General features: G+C 37.5%; 3 protein-coding genes across 3 annotated transcripts; 2 read left to right on the forward strand and 1 right to left on the reverse strand.

Moving 5' to 3' along the window:
* Window positions 1-1,257: 1,257 nt before the first annotated feature.
* GCK72_016865 (uncharacterized protein) lies at window positions 1,258-4,498 on the reverse strand (the record flags this gene model as incomplete). The annotated part of the gene is made up of 5 exons (XM_003094380.2): window positions 1,258-1,359; window positions 2,433-2,890; window positions 3,507-4,218; window positions 4,290-4,385; window positions 4,433-4,498. The coding sequence occupies 5 exons, from the start codon at window positions 4,496-4,498 to the stop codon at window positions 1,258-1,260; spliced, it is 1,434 nt and encodes a 477-aa protein (XP_003094428.2).
* Window positions 4,499-4,911: 413 nt separating this feature from the next.
* GCK72_016866 (uncharacterized protein) lies at window positions 4,912-7,141 on the forward strand (the record flags this gene model as incomplete). The annotated part of the gene is made up of 4 exons (XM_053731741.1): window positions 4,912-4,953; window positions 5,002-5,146; window positions 5,196-5,535; window positions 6,586-7,141. The coding sequence occupies 4 exons, from the start codon at window positions 4,912-4,914 to the stop codon at window positions 7,139-7,141; spliced, it is 1,083 nt and encodes a 360-aa protein (XP_053580654.1).
* A 1,712-nt stretch (window positions 7,142-8,853) lies between these two features.
* On the forward strand, window positions 8,854-12,312 carry GCK72_016867 (uncharacterized protein; the record flags this gene model as incomplete). Its single annotated transcript, XM_003094410.2, has 5 exons — window positions 8,854-9,222; window positions 10,641-10,798; window positions 10,873-10,944; window positions 11,993-12,077; window positions 12,130-12,312. 5 exons carry the CDS (start codon window positions 8,854-8,856, stop codon window positions 12,310-12,312), a joined length of 867 nt encoding a protein of 288 aa, XP_003094458.2.
* Window positions 12,313-12,326: the final 14 nt, after the last annotated feature.

The following is a 12,326-nucleotide window of genomic DNA, read 5'->3' on the forward strand; positions in this document are numbered from 1 at the left end:
AACTGTCAAATAGAAAAATGAAGCGCTAGTTTTGATCTACACAAATATATAAAAATAAATATGAATATAAATCTGAGAAACCAAAACTGAGCCCACAGGAGTTGCTCAAATTCTCAAATTCACTGTTGCTCAAATTAGAGGCCCCCAACTTCTAACCTTCATAACTTTGCGTGGAATAGTCATAGAAAGTTGATTTTTACACTATTAGAATTGTCTTGAACTCCTGAATATTTTGATATAGAAATTATAAAATTTGGCGAAAATTTGACATAATTACGGTAATTCAAAAATGAGCGTTTTTCCGAGCTCCGCCCACTTTTGAGATGCGCGTCTTTGAGTTCAAGGAGAAAATGTGCGCACTGTGCAAACTACAGTAGTCTATCTTTAAAGGCGCATATCTCAAAAGTGGGCGGAGCTATCAAAAAGTTGTCAACTAGAAAAATGTAGTGCTAGTTTTGATCTACACAACGAATTCAAAATTTCAGAAGTCTGTCGAAAACTGACTCCGTGGCTCCGATTTTTTCAGGATCATTGCATCTAAAAGAAAGCCAGCAGCAAAAAAAAGTAATCTGAATCTCCCCCGGCGGAGGCGTCGTATGCATTTGCACATTCAATTATGGACACGACACAGGGATCTTTTAAATCCGGGGCCGGCCTGTTTTTGACATCTTAATACTAGGCGGTAGGAAACTGCGCTCCACCGAAATTCAACAAAAGTTCGGTGGAGCGACATTGCTAGAGCTAGAAAACGAGAAATAGAAATAAGCAGAGAGAAGAAAGTTCGGGGGGTTTTCTATTGGGAGTATGGGAGAATGTATATGCTGGGAGTGTGGAGGAGGCAAAAGCGCTCCCAGAAGACGTTTGTCTTCTTCTTCTTCTCCTTTCCTCGTTTTCTTTCTTTTTCTCCGGAATGGATAGAGTGAGGGAGGGTTGGCGGGGAGGGAGGTACTCTGTCAGAATCGATAGAGAAATGGGGAGAAAGGGGGGGGGGACGACGACAAAAAAAAAAGGAGAAATGCTCGACGCCGTCGCGAGAGAAGCAGAAGACGTATTACGAATTGGCGGGGTCCCTTCTTCCGCTTTGATGGTTCTTGCGCTAAAAACCTTTTTTTCAGAAAGGGGAGTTTTTTTAAACAAAAATGAAACAATATTGAGGATCGGATTCAGGAATATAGTCAAAAATCGAAAAATCGGGGTGAGATTGTGGAAGAAAAAAAAATTTTGGGACAAAAAAAAGAGAAAATTCGACAAAGATAATTAGGCCTTCTTTGCGGCGAGTCTTTGCTGCGTCTCCTCGGCCTTTTTCAGCGATTCGCTACGATCCATGAAGAGTGTCGTGCACTTCTCGACGTCTTCTAGCTGGAAAATTTCAGATTTAGTTTCAGATCACGGTCTCCAACACAGCGAAAAAGAACTGCAAGAAGCTGATTTTCTCACGTTCTTGCGGGCGTCAAAGGCGCGCCAGACTCGTTGAAATTCAAAAAACGCGCATTTTAGGCGTTTTCGTCAAACTTTCTTCATGAAAAAGCGTCAAAGGTGCGCCAGAGACTCAAAAACTGTCTCAAAATAGGCATTTTAAGAGATTTCGGCAGCTCGAAAAAGCGTCGCAGGTGCGCCAGCCAGACAGTCCAAAAAAGAGCAAAAACTGGAAAATTTGACGGAAAAAGTCAAAGGCGCACCAACCATCTCAAAATTTCTAAAAGTGCCAAAGCGTCGAAGGCGCGCCAGACGGCTTAACAGTTTCTAAAAATTGCCATTTATAGGTGTTTTTCACGTTTCTTTAATTTTTTGCACTGAAAATGCAGTATTTTTAGGTTTTCAGACGTCGCAATGGATGAAAAAAGTGTCCAATCCATCAGAATTGTGTAAAATTAAATTCTCTATAGGGTGAGCCAAAAAACGTGAATTTTGGTGAGAAATTGACTTTTTGATATTAAAAAAACACCGATTTTCAGAAAACCGAGATTTTCTAAAAAAGAAATCTCAGTTTCAGAGCCTCCTCAAGCACATTTTGTGCAATTTTCGTTTGAAACAGTTTTCTGCCAAAAAAGTTGTACATACTTTCTGAAAATCCGTTTTTCTGTATCAAAAAGTCAATTTTTTTTTACAGAAAACCCGATTTTCAGAAAATATATACACAACTTTTTTGGCAGAAAACTGTTTCAAACGAAAATTGCACATAATGTACTTGAGGAAGCTCTGAAATTGCTGAAATTTTTCTTTAAATCGGTTTTTCTGTATCAAAAAAGTCAATTTCTTTCCAAAATTCACGTTTTTTGGCTCATACGATAGATAATTTAATTTTACACAATTCTGATGAACGGGAACCTCGTTTCATCAATTGCGACGTCTGAAAACCTAAAAAATACTGAATTTTCAGTGCAAAAAAAAAGGTTTGCAGATAAAATTTTCAGTCACAATTAAAACCGCACTTCAATGAGTTCTCTTCCGCAAGTTTGAGCACAAAGACGAGCGGGAGCAATCAACTGCAACGCGTATCTCAACGATTTCTCCGAGCCGACGCGACTCAAATAGTCGAACGCCTTCTCGTCGAATTTCACATTTTCCGCCTCGGTACGATGGATGAGAATCTTGCGGACGTCTTCTTCGTTGTACTTCATCGTCGGAATGATCATGAGTCGATCCAACATCTCCGGTGGAATTCCGTGCGCCGATTTGTCGTCGAGTCCGCGGACTGTCGTTTTGCCGCGATTCGTGGCGAATACGACGACTGGAGCCATTGGAGATTCGAGAGCACGGTAGAGATAGGTGAAGCATTCCACGTCGAGCATATGCACTTCGTCGATGAAGAGAACTCCTGGCATCAGCTCGGCGACTCCTGATTCGATGTACTCGTCGACGACTTTGTTGATTTCCGAGCGGAGACGGTCTAGAATCAGATTTTGGGGTGAAAAAATTATAGAAATAAGGATTTTTTGGGTGTTTTTTCATTCAAAACATGGAAAAAGTGGCATTTTCTCGTGAAAATGAGCAATTTCATGGGAAAGTAAAAAAAAAGTTTTTATAGAAACGGGATCTTTGAGCCTAAAAATGTGAGTTTCTAGTTGAAAAAACTAACTTTTCTCTTTTTTTTTGTTTTTGGCTGCAAAAATGGATTTATCAGCAGAAAAATGGCTCTAGAATAGGGTTTTTGAATCTGAAACCGTTTTTTTTAGCAAATTTCTGATTTTTTGTGGAAAGCATTATAGAAATGGGGATTTTTTGGGTTTTTGCTCAGTTCTTTTGCGAAAATCAGGAATTTTTCGTGTTTTCATTGAAAAAAGGCAAAATTTCTAATTTTGTATGAAAAACTTTGGATTGAGCTGAAAATTTATCAGAAATCCTAAATAATATCGAATTTCCTGATGAAAAACACCCATTTTACTAAATTTCTCGCAATTTCTCATCTGTTTGCCAAAAAGTGACATTTATGGGAAATTTTATTTACTCTTTAAAAAACTTTATTTCGGGCTGACTAAAAACACCAATTTCATTGAATTTCTCACCTGTAACTTCAGTTTTCTTCGGAGCCATCAACTGGGAGACGATATTCGTCACATCTCCTTGACGTCCTTGTGGTCTTGCATTCGCCAAATCCAAATCATGGAGCGAGACGTTCTGCACGATATCCTTCGACTTTCTCACATCTCCTTTCGGCATCGGCACGAATTCATCCGCTTCCAAATCGAATTCCGACGCATACACATCGCACCGCCCAACTCGCTTCACGATTCCCGAGTTCGCTTCAATATAGATGACATCGCCCACTTCAACACGCTGTTTCAGCACCGAATCGTAGATGCTGGGATCCAGTTTCAGCTGTTTGCTACCCTTCGCCGTTTTCAGACTGAGTAAAAGATGGGAGATTGTTTTTCCGAGTCCCGAGTTATCCGAAGTCTCTACTGGACTCAGTTCGGTGACTTCTCCTTCGTAGACGTCCTTTGTCTCCTTGACACGAAGTCCGATGGCTCTTCGGAAGCTTCTCATCAAGACTTCCGTCTTTTTCACTTCACTCGAGTATACTTCACTGGCAACGAGTGGAACAAACGGAACTCCGTCTCCTAGATCGTGTGACATTGCCAGAGCGATAGCGGTTTTTCCGGTGGCAGGTGGTCCGGCGAGAAGCACTGCTCGACCCGCCATACTCTTTCCTCTAATCATATCCACGATGATGGAAGCGGCGGTTCTCGCGGCGATTTGGCCAACGAATCCGGCGGCCTGAAATCAGAAATTTGAAAAAATTCGAAATTTAATAAGAAAAAACTAGATTTTAGACAAAAAAAACGCACTTCTGGCAGCGCTTCACAGGTCTCCGGGTCGATTCCAAGTCCTTTTACATGACTGTGAGCGGCAATTCTCTTGATTTGTTTGACAGTTGGCTTTACCTGAAATTTTTCAATTAAAAAAAAATTTCGAAAAAAATTGGTTTTACCTCTTCCATCGGCGCGAGACGTGAGGAGGAGGTTCCGGTGGCTGGATCGTCGATTTCCATATCCATTTTCTGCTGAAAAATCGATATTTGTAAGGTTTTTAACGAAGGAAACACGAGAAAAATCATTTTAGGAGGGAAAAAATTCAATTCGAAAAATGGTCCGCAATCGACTGATTCTACGCGCAATTGCGTACACTCAAAAAGGCGGCGAGCAGTAGAATTTCACCACGGGCAATGAAATAGCGGATGTTTTATTTTTAATATAAAAATAAAAATGCTAGAACAATTTTTTAAATTTCGAAACAAAAAAATTCCAGAAAAAACGTTTTATTTGTCTGTTATTCGCGCTAGAAAAAAAAAGAAAAACTTTCGTGTCGAGAACCACAGTACCAATTTTGGCTATGCTCCTTTAAATTCTTACTGTAGAAGACGTTGCAAAAATTTTTTTAAATTGAATTTTTTGAATTTTCTCTCCAAAAATGGCGGATTTTCGGTCGTTTGATGAGCTGGATTTGTTCTCGGTTAGTTGAAAACTTGACAGTTAATCAAAACATTCGTAAATTCCTCAGGATTCCGAACATGAAGAAGATTTCTCAAAGTTTCTAAGTGATCCGGAGGAAACCGAGCAAGAATACGAGTCGGAAGATGAGGAGGAGACGGATTGGGATCTAAATCTGAAAAAGTCAGATGTAGTAGAGCTTCCGGATGGCGCAGGTTAGAAAAAAACGGAATTTTTTTTTGAAAATTTACGATTTTTCTTTAGAAATTGGGTCTTCCGCTCCACGAGACGAAGAAAATTCGCTTCTGGATTCTCTTCTCGGCGAAGCGCTGTCGGGAGATCAAATAAATCCATCTGTAGATGGATTATTCGATGATTTGAGTCTCTCTGACTATGAGCCCGAAATAATCGATCGCGGATTGCTGGAAACCGAGGATAGTGGCATCAGTACTGGCGCTAGTCGATCGGTTTCGGTGGAGACATCTGAGGAATCCACGGAAGACAATGTATTGGATATGTCATCGATTGATAAATATCTGCAATATATCAATGAGGAGGAGCATGAAGTCTCGGTGGATGATCTACCGGATTTCGCATCGAAAAAGTGAGCGAAATCGGGAAATTTTCATACTTGGCGCGTAGGTCGCTAAAAACCGAATGTTATGGGCTGAAAAATATACCAAAATGTAGATCTCGGCGAGTTCTATGACTCTAATACAACACGGGCCGGATGACGAGCCGGTAATGTGCTTCGGGCCGGGGAAAAGTGCAAAATGGCAAAAAAGCCATTCTAGCCGATCCGCCACCGGCCCGTATTTGGTCACAGACATAGAATTCGCCGAGAACTCGCGGTTTTTCTCTTTTTTTTTTACTTAATTTCGATCAAAAAATGCACAATTTCGCTCTTTTTTATGCATTTTTCAACCGAATTTTCCGGAAATTTCCAATTTTTTTCAGATTTTATAAACGAAAAGCTCGTATTTCCAAGAATTTCAATAGATTTTCGTATGAAAAAGAGCTGGAAACCTTTATTTTTAATTGGTTTTTTGTAGTTTTCACTCAATTTTGTCTGTAAAATTCACATTTTCTCATTTCTATGCATTTTTCAGCCGATTTTTCCGGATTTTGAGCGAAAAATTTCCGATTTTGAGCGAAAAACTAGAACTTCCAAAAATTTCAGTGGATGTTTGTCTGGAAAAGTAGTTTTTTGCAGTTTTCACTCGATTTTAACCGAAAATGCACAATTTTGTCATTTCTATGCATATTTTAGCTGATTTTCTCGGAAATTTTCGATTTTTCGAGTTTTAAAACCCGAATTACTAAGAATGTGTCAAAAACGCGAAAATTGGCAAACAAGCACTACCGCCTTCCGGTTCGGATTTGGTCACATACATATTAGCACGGCATGCTTCTTACAACCGCGCTCCACCGAAATGTCCTTGAAAAATGTATCTTTTTCTCTAAGTCTCTCAATTTCGCACACTATTTTCTTCGGTTTCGGTAGAGCGCGGTTGTAAGAAGCGTGTCACGCTAATAGAACTCGCCGAGATCTACATTTTGGTATATTTTTCAGATCATAACATTGAGTTTTAAGCGAGCTATGACAATTTCAAAGAAGGATAACCCATATAATTGAAAATTTTCTTTTTTCCAGAAATGTGTACGGTACCAGTTTCAATGTCCGCACCGGGAACATCTCTCGCCCACCGCGATTCGAATTCGCTCGTCGTGACGATCGCTGGATCAATTCTTGTAAAGTGTTGACTTATGAGAACGATAAACCACTCAATGAATTGCTGACTCTCGGGAAGAAAGTGCCCACCGTGAAGCGTGGAATGACTATCAATTCCACCTGCAAATTCACAGACGTCCATTGTCGCAGCGCCCAGGAAATGGCTGAAATGGAGACTCACGATATCCAACAAATCATTCGAGACGCGTTCAACGCTCAACGTCTTGCTGTAATTCTGTTTGGAGTCGAAAAAGACGGAAAAGTGACTGGATGTGTGTTGAATGCGGGGAAACAGGACAATCTACGTCTCGCTTTGGATACGGCGGTGCAGACGGAGTTCGTGCCACCGATTGAGAACATTTTGGACGCGATCGATGTGCAATTCTTGCCGGTGGACGGTGTGGAGAACACGTTTTTGATTGTGATTCGAATTAAGCAGCTCCGCAATCAGAAATATCGATTGGAATCTTCAGTTTGATTGCATCTTTTAGTTTTATTGTTCTGTTATTGTTGCATAAATTTTAATTTATTTTTTATTTTTTTTCGGAAAAATTGTATTTTTTCAATTTATTTTGTCAAAAAACCCTCCGATCCCCTTTCAAATGCTCCCCATCACTCCAAACCAGTGTGAATTTCCGGAAAATTTACCGATAAATTTACCGGTAAATTTACCGGTAAATTTACCGGAAAATTACCGGTAAATTTACCGGTAAAATTTTCCGGTAAATTTCCGGTAAATTACCGGTAAATTTTCCGGTAAATTTATCGGTAAATTTTCCGGTAAATTATCGGTAAATATTTACCGGTAATTTACCGGTAAATTTTTACCAAAAAAATTTACCGAAACGCCCATTTACCGGTAAATTACCGGTAAATGAAATGAAATTAATATTTTTGGATTTATTTTTACGTGTGAAAAATTCCAAATATTTTTACACGTCATCTGACCTTTCACGCGCCCTGTTTAATTTATCGCCGGAATTTACCGGTAAATTTACCGGTTTTACCGAATTTACCGGTAAATTTTCGGTAAATTTCAACTAGATTTACCGGTAAATTACCGGTAAATTCGGTAAATACCGGAAATTTACCGGTAAATTTTCGGTAAATTTTTACCGGTAAATTACCGGAAAGCATACTTGTCACGGGCCGGGCCGGGCCGGGCCCGCTAAAAAAATCTTCCGGGCCGGCCCGTCAAAATATTGAAAAAAAAGCTTGCTGCGGGCCCTGCGGGCCGGCCCGGGCCCTGAAATTTTCAGAGGGCCCGGCCCGGCCCGGCCCGGCCCGGCCCGGCCCGTGATTTGACAAGTATGCCGGAAAGCGCATTTACCGGAAAGTAATTATCGGTAAGCACACACTGCTCCAAACTATCCATTTTCAGCCGATTTTTCCAGAAAATTCCAATTTTTGACATATTTTACGGGCGGAAAAACTCGAATTTCCAAGAAATTTTGTCTGAAAAGGACGAAAAGTAGTTTTTTGGCAGTTTTTCCTGAAATTAAACCCATTTTTCAGTTGATTTTTCCGGACAACTTCTGGAAACTTTATGAGCGAAAAACTCTTTTTCGAATTTTCAAGAATTTCAGCAGATTTTTGTGTGGAAAAGGTGTTTTTTTCGCAGTTTTCATTCAATTTCCACCGAAAAATGCACAATTTTGTCATTTTTATGCATTTTTAGCCGTATTTTTCGTGGAAAACACTGGGAAATTTGATTTTTTTTTCCAATTTTTAGATATTTCATAAGCGAAAAGCTCGAATTTCAAAAAATTTCAGCGGATTTTCGTCTGGAAAAGCTGTTTTTCCGTTTTTCGCAGTTTTCATTCAATTCTCACCGAAAAAAGGCACAATTTTGTCATTTTTATGCATTTTTTACCCATTTATTCCAGAAATTTCCGATTTTTTGAGTAAAAAACCCGAATTTTGAAAAATTTGATTAGATATTGGTCTGGAAAAGCCGTTTTTTCGCAGTTTTCATTCAATTCTCACCGAAAAAAGGCACAATTTTGTCGTTTTTATGCATTTTCGAGAATTTTCGACCGAAAACCGGTTCAAAAAAGTTAATTTTTCACGTTTTTTTTCGCCGATTCATTTGAAAAATCACCAAAATTTCCACTTTTTGCTGTCAAAAAATCGATTTTTTCCAGTTTTTATTGTATTTTTTTCAATTTACTGTGTCTATTAACCTCTCAGATGCTCCCCCGAAAATGCACAATTCGTTTCGGCACCTCCATCACTCCAAACTTCGCGAAACTCATCGACGCCGTGCCTCCAACCGATTCAGACTTCACTAACTCAACACTCCATCCCACCACCACATCCTCCAGAATCTCCGAGGCTCCAGAGCTCTCAAAACTCAGAAGACCCTCACTATCCGCTATTTTATCAGCGATTAGTGATCAAAAAACACTTTATTTATGGCAAAAAGCGAAAATCGATGAGATGGGATTGAGCGCTTTCAAGGCTTATATGACGGATAGAATGGCGTTGGGAACAAGAACTCACACAAAAGTTGAAGAAATGCTGAAAATTGGGCATAATGAGAAGGAATTGACTGAAATTGTGCGTTTTTTTCGCCAAAAAATCGAAAAAAATCCATTTTTTCACCAATAAATGAGCTGAAATTGACTAAAATTGTACATTTTTTTGAAAAAAATTAATTTTTTCACCAAAAAATGAGCTGAAATTGGCGGAAATTGGCTGAAACTTTGCGTTTTTTTTTTTAATAATCGAGTTTTTCGATTTTAGGCCAAAAAATTAGCAGAAATGCCAAAAAGAGCTGAAATTGACTGAAATTGCACTTTTTTGAGTAAAATATCTTCTTTTTTTTCGATTTTTCGCCAAAAAATTAGCAGATATCGGCAGAAATTGACTGAAATTGTACGTTTTTTTTCGCCAAAAAATCGAAAAAATCCATTTTTTCACCAAAAAATGAGCTGAAATTGACGGAAATAGTACATTTTTTTGAAAAAATATTTTTTTGCCAATAAAAATGAGGATAATCAGCAGAAATTGGTGGAAATTGTGCATTTTTTTGAAAAAATATTTTTTTGCCAATAAAAATGAGCTGAAATTGACTTGAATTGTGCAATTTTTTGAAAAAAAAACCGTTTTTTCGCCAAAAAATTAGCAGAAATTGTCTGAAATTGTTCGTTTTTTTCGCCAAAAAATCGAAAAAAATCCTTTTTTTCGCCAAAAAAATTAGCAGAAATTGGCAGGAAATGTGCGTTTTTTTGGAATTTTTTGTTAAAAAAAGAGCATAATGAGCAGAAATTGACTGAAATTGTGCGTTTTTCAAAAGAAAACGAGCTTAAATTGGCTGAAATTGAACATTTTTTGAAAAAAAAAACAAATTTTTTCGATTTTTTGCCAAAAAATTAGCAGAACATTGCTGAAATTGTGCATTTTTATGAAAAAATCCATTTTTTCCCAACAAAATGAGCTGAAATTTTCTGAAATTGTGCATCTTTTTGAAATAAAATCCATTTTTTGCCAATAAAAATGAGAATAATCAGCAGAAATTGGCGGAAATTGTGCGATTTTTTTTGAAAAAAATATTTTTTGCCAATAAAAATGAGCATAATGAGCAGAAATTGGCTGAAATTGACTGAAATTGCACGTTTTTTGAATAAAATATCTTTTTTTTTTCGATTTTTCGCCAAAAAAACAAGCAGAAATTGGCGGAAATTGGCTGAAATTGTGTGTTTTTTGAAAAAATAATCAATTTTTTCGATTTTTTCGCCAAAAGATGAGCTGAAATGCCGAAAAAAGAGCTGAAATTGACTGAAATTGCACGTTTTTTGAATAAAATATCTTTTTTTTTTGATTTTTCGCCAAAAAAAATGAGCTGAAATTGGCTGAAATTGTGCATTTTTTGAAAAAAAAAACCGTTTTTCGCCAAAAAATGAGCTGAAATTGGAGCAAATTGTGCATTTTTTGAAAAAAAAATCAAAAAAAAAATAGAAAAATCCGAATTTCAGATCGATGCGGAGAAGAATTTGGCGATAAGAAACTACATGAAAAGCGCGTTTCCCGTGATTCTGAAAATTCAGAATCCGGAAATTTCGATTTGCGAAAAACGAGTCCGACACCCTCTGCTAGCCTATCAAGGACGATTCGATGCCGTCGTCAAGTGGAAGTACGGCGATTCCAGATTTTTCTGGAAAAATCTGGAAATTTTTTTTATTTAGAAATTAAAAAAAAAAATTTCAGCGACAACTGGACAATTCTCGACTGGAAAACTGCACCGGCGCGATCTTCTTTCAGTCAGCAACGGGAGGAGAGGTAGACAAGGCCACGCCCACTTTTTGGAGCAATTTTCTGGAAATTTCGATTGGAAAACGACGAAAAATTATAAAAATTGCGGAAAATCTGGAAAAATACTCATTTTTCTTTAGTTTTTCGCAGTTTTCACTGACCTTTGAACCGAAAATTGCAAATTTTTTTCAATTAAAACTCGAATTTCCAAAAAATTCAGTGGATTTTTATCTGAAACAGCTGAAAAATCTCATTTTTCACCGAATAAATGCACAATTTTGTCATTTCTACGCATTTTTAGCCGATTTCTCCGGAAATTTCCAATTTTTTGACTGAAAACTCGAATTTTCTTACATTTCAGCGAATTTTCGTCTGGAAAATCTGAAAAAACACTCATTTTAATCAGATTTTTTGCAGTTTTACTCAATTTTGACCAAAAAATGCGAAAAATTACTATTTTTTGCATTTTTCATCCGATTTTTCCGGAAATTTTCAATTTTTTGAAATAAAAACTATTTTTTTTGTGAAAATTTCAGCGAATTTTTGTCTGAAACAGCTGAAAACCCCCTATTAGAATTGGTTTTTCGCAGTTTTCACTCAATTTTCACCGAAAAAATGCACAATTTTGTCATTTTTACGCATTTTTCATCCGATTTTTCCGGAAATTTTCAATTTTTTGAAATAAAAACTTTTTTTTTTGTGAAAATTTCAGCGAATTTTTGTCTGGAAAATCTGAAAAAACACTCATTTTAATCAGATTTTTTGCAGTTTTACTCAATTTTGACCAAAAAAATGCGAAAAATTACTATTTTTTGCATTTTTCAGTCGATTTTTTAGATTTTATGAGCAAAAAACTCGAATTTCCCTGAATTTTAGCGGATTATTTTGTCTGAAAAAGCTGGAAAAAACTCATTTTTTCAGTAGTTTTTTTTGCAATTTTTAACCCAATTTTGACAGGGAAAGTTCACAATTTTCCGATTTTTTGATTGAAATCATTGAAAAATCAGTTTTTTCTGGCGAATAACTCATTTTTCACGATTTTTTTCGATTTGTCACCCATTTTTAGCTTTTTCAGCCTCTCCTACGCCAGCTACGTCCGCCAACTCGCCGCCTACGCATCCGCCTATAACTATGATGTTCGATTCGAGGATTTGCCTATCGTTAGTCCAAATTTCATCCAATTTTCCTCCAAAAAAACATCATAAATTCCAGGCAAAACAGGGTCTTCTCGTCAGCCTAAAAGAAGACGGCGCGCCAGCAGAACTCTATCAGATTCCAGAAGAAGAGATGGAGAATACGTTGAGTGATGTGAAGGAGAAGTTGAGGGAATTCTGGAGCAAAGTGACGTCATCGAAAGGAACGAATATCGATTTTGCCTATAAACCGCCCATTTAATTTCACTGTTTTAT

This window comes from Caenorhabditis remanei, chromosome V, assembly GCF_010183535.1.
Source record: "Caenorhabditis remanei strain PX506 chromosome V, whole genome shotgun sequence".
Taxonomy (NCBI): domain Eukaryota; kingdom Metazoa; phylum Nematoda; class Chromadorea; order Rhabditida; family Rhabditidae; genus Caenorhabditis; species Caenorhabditis remanei.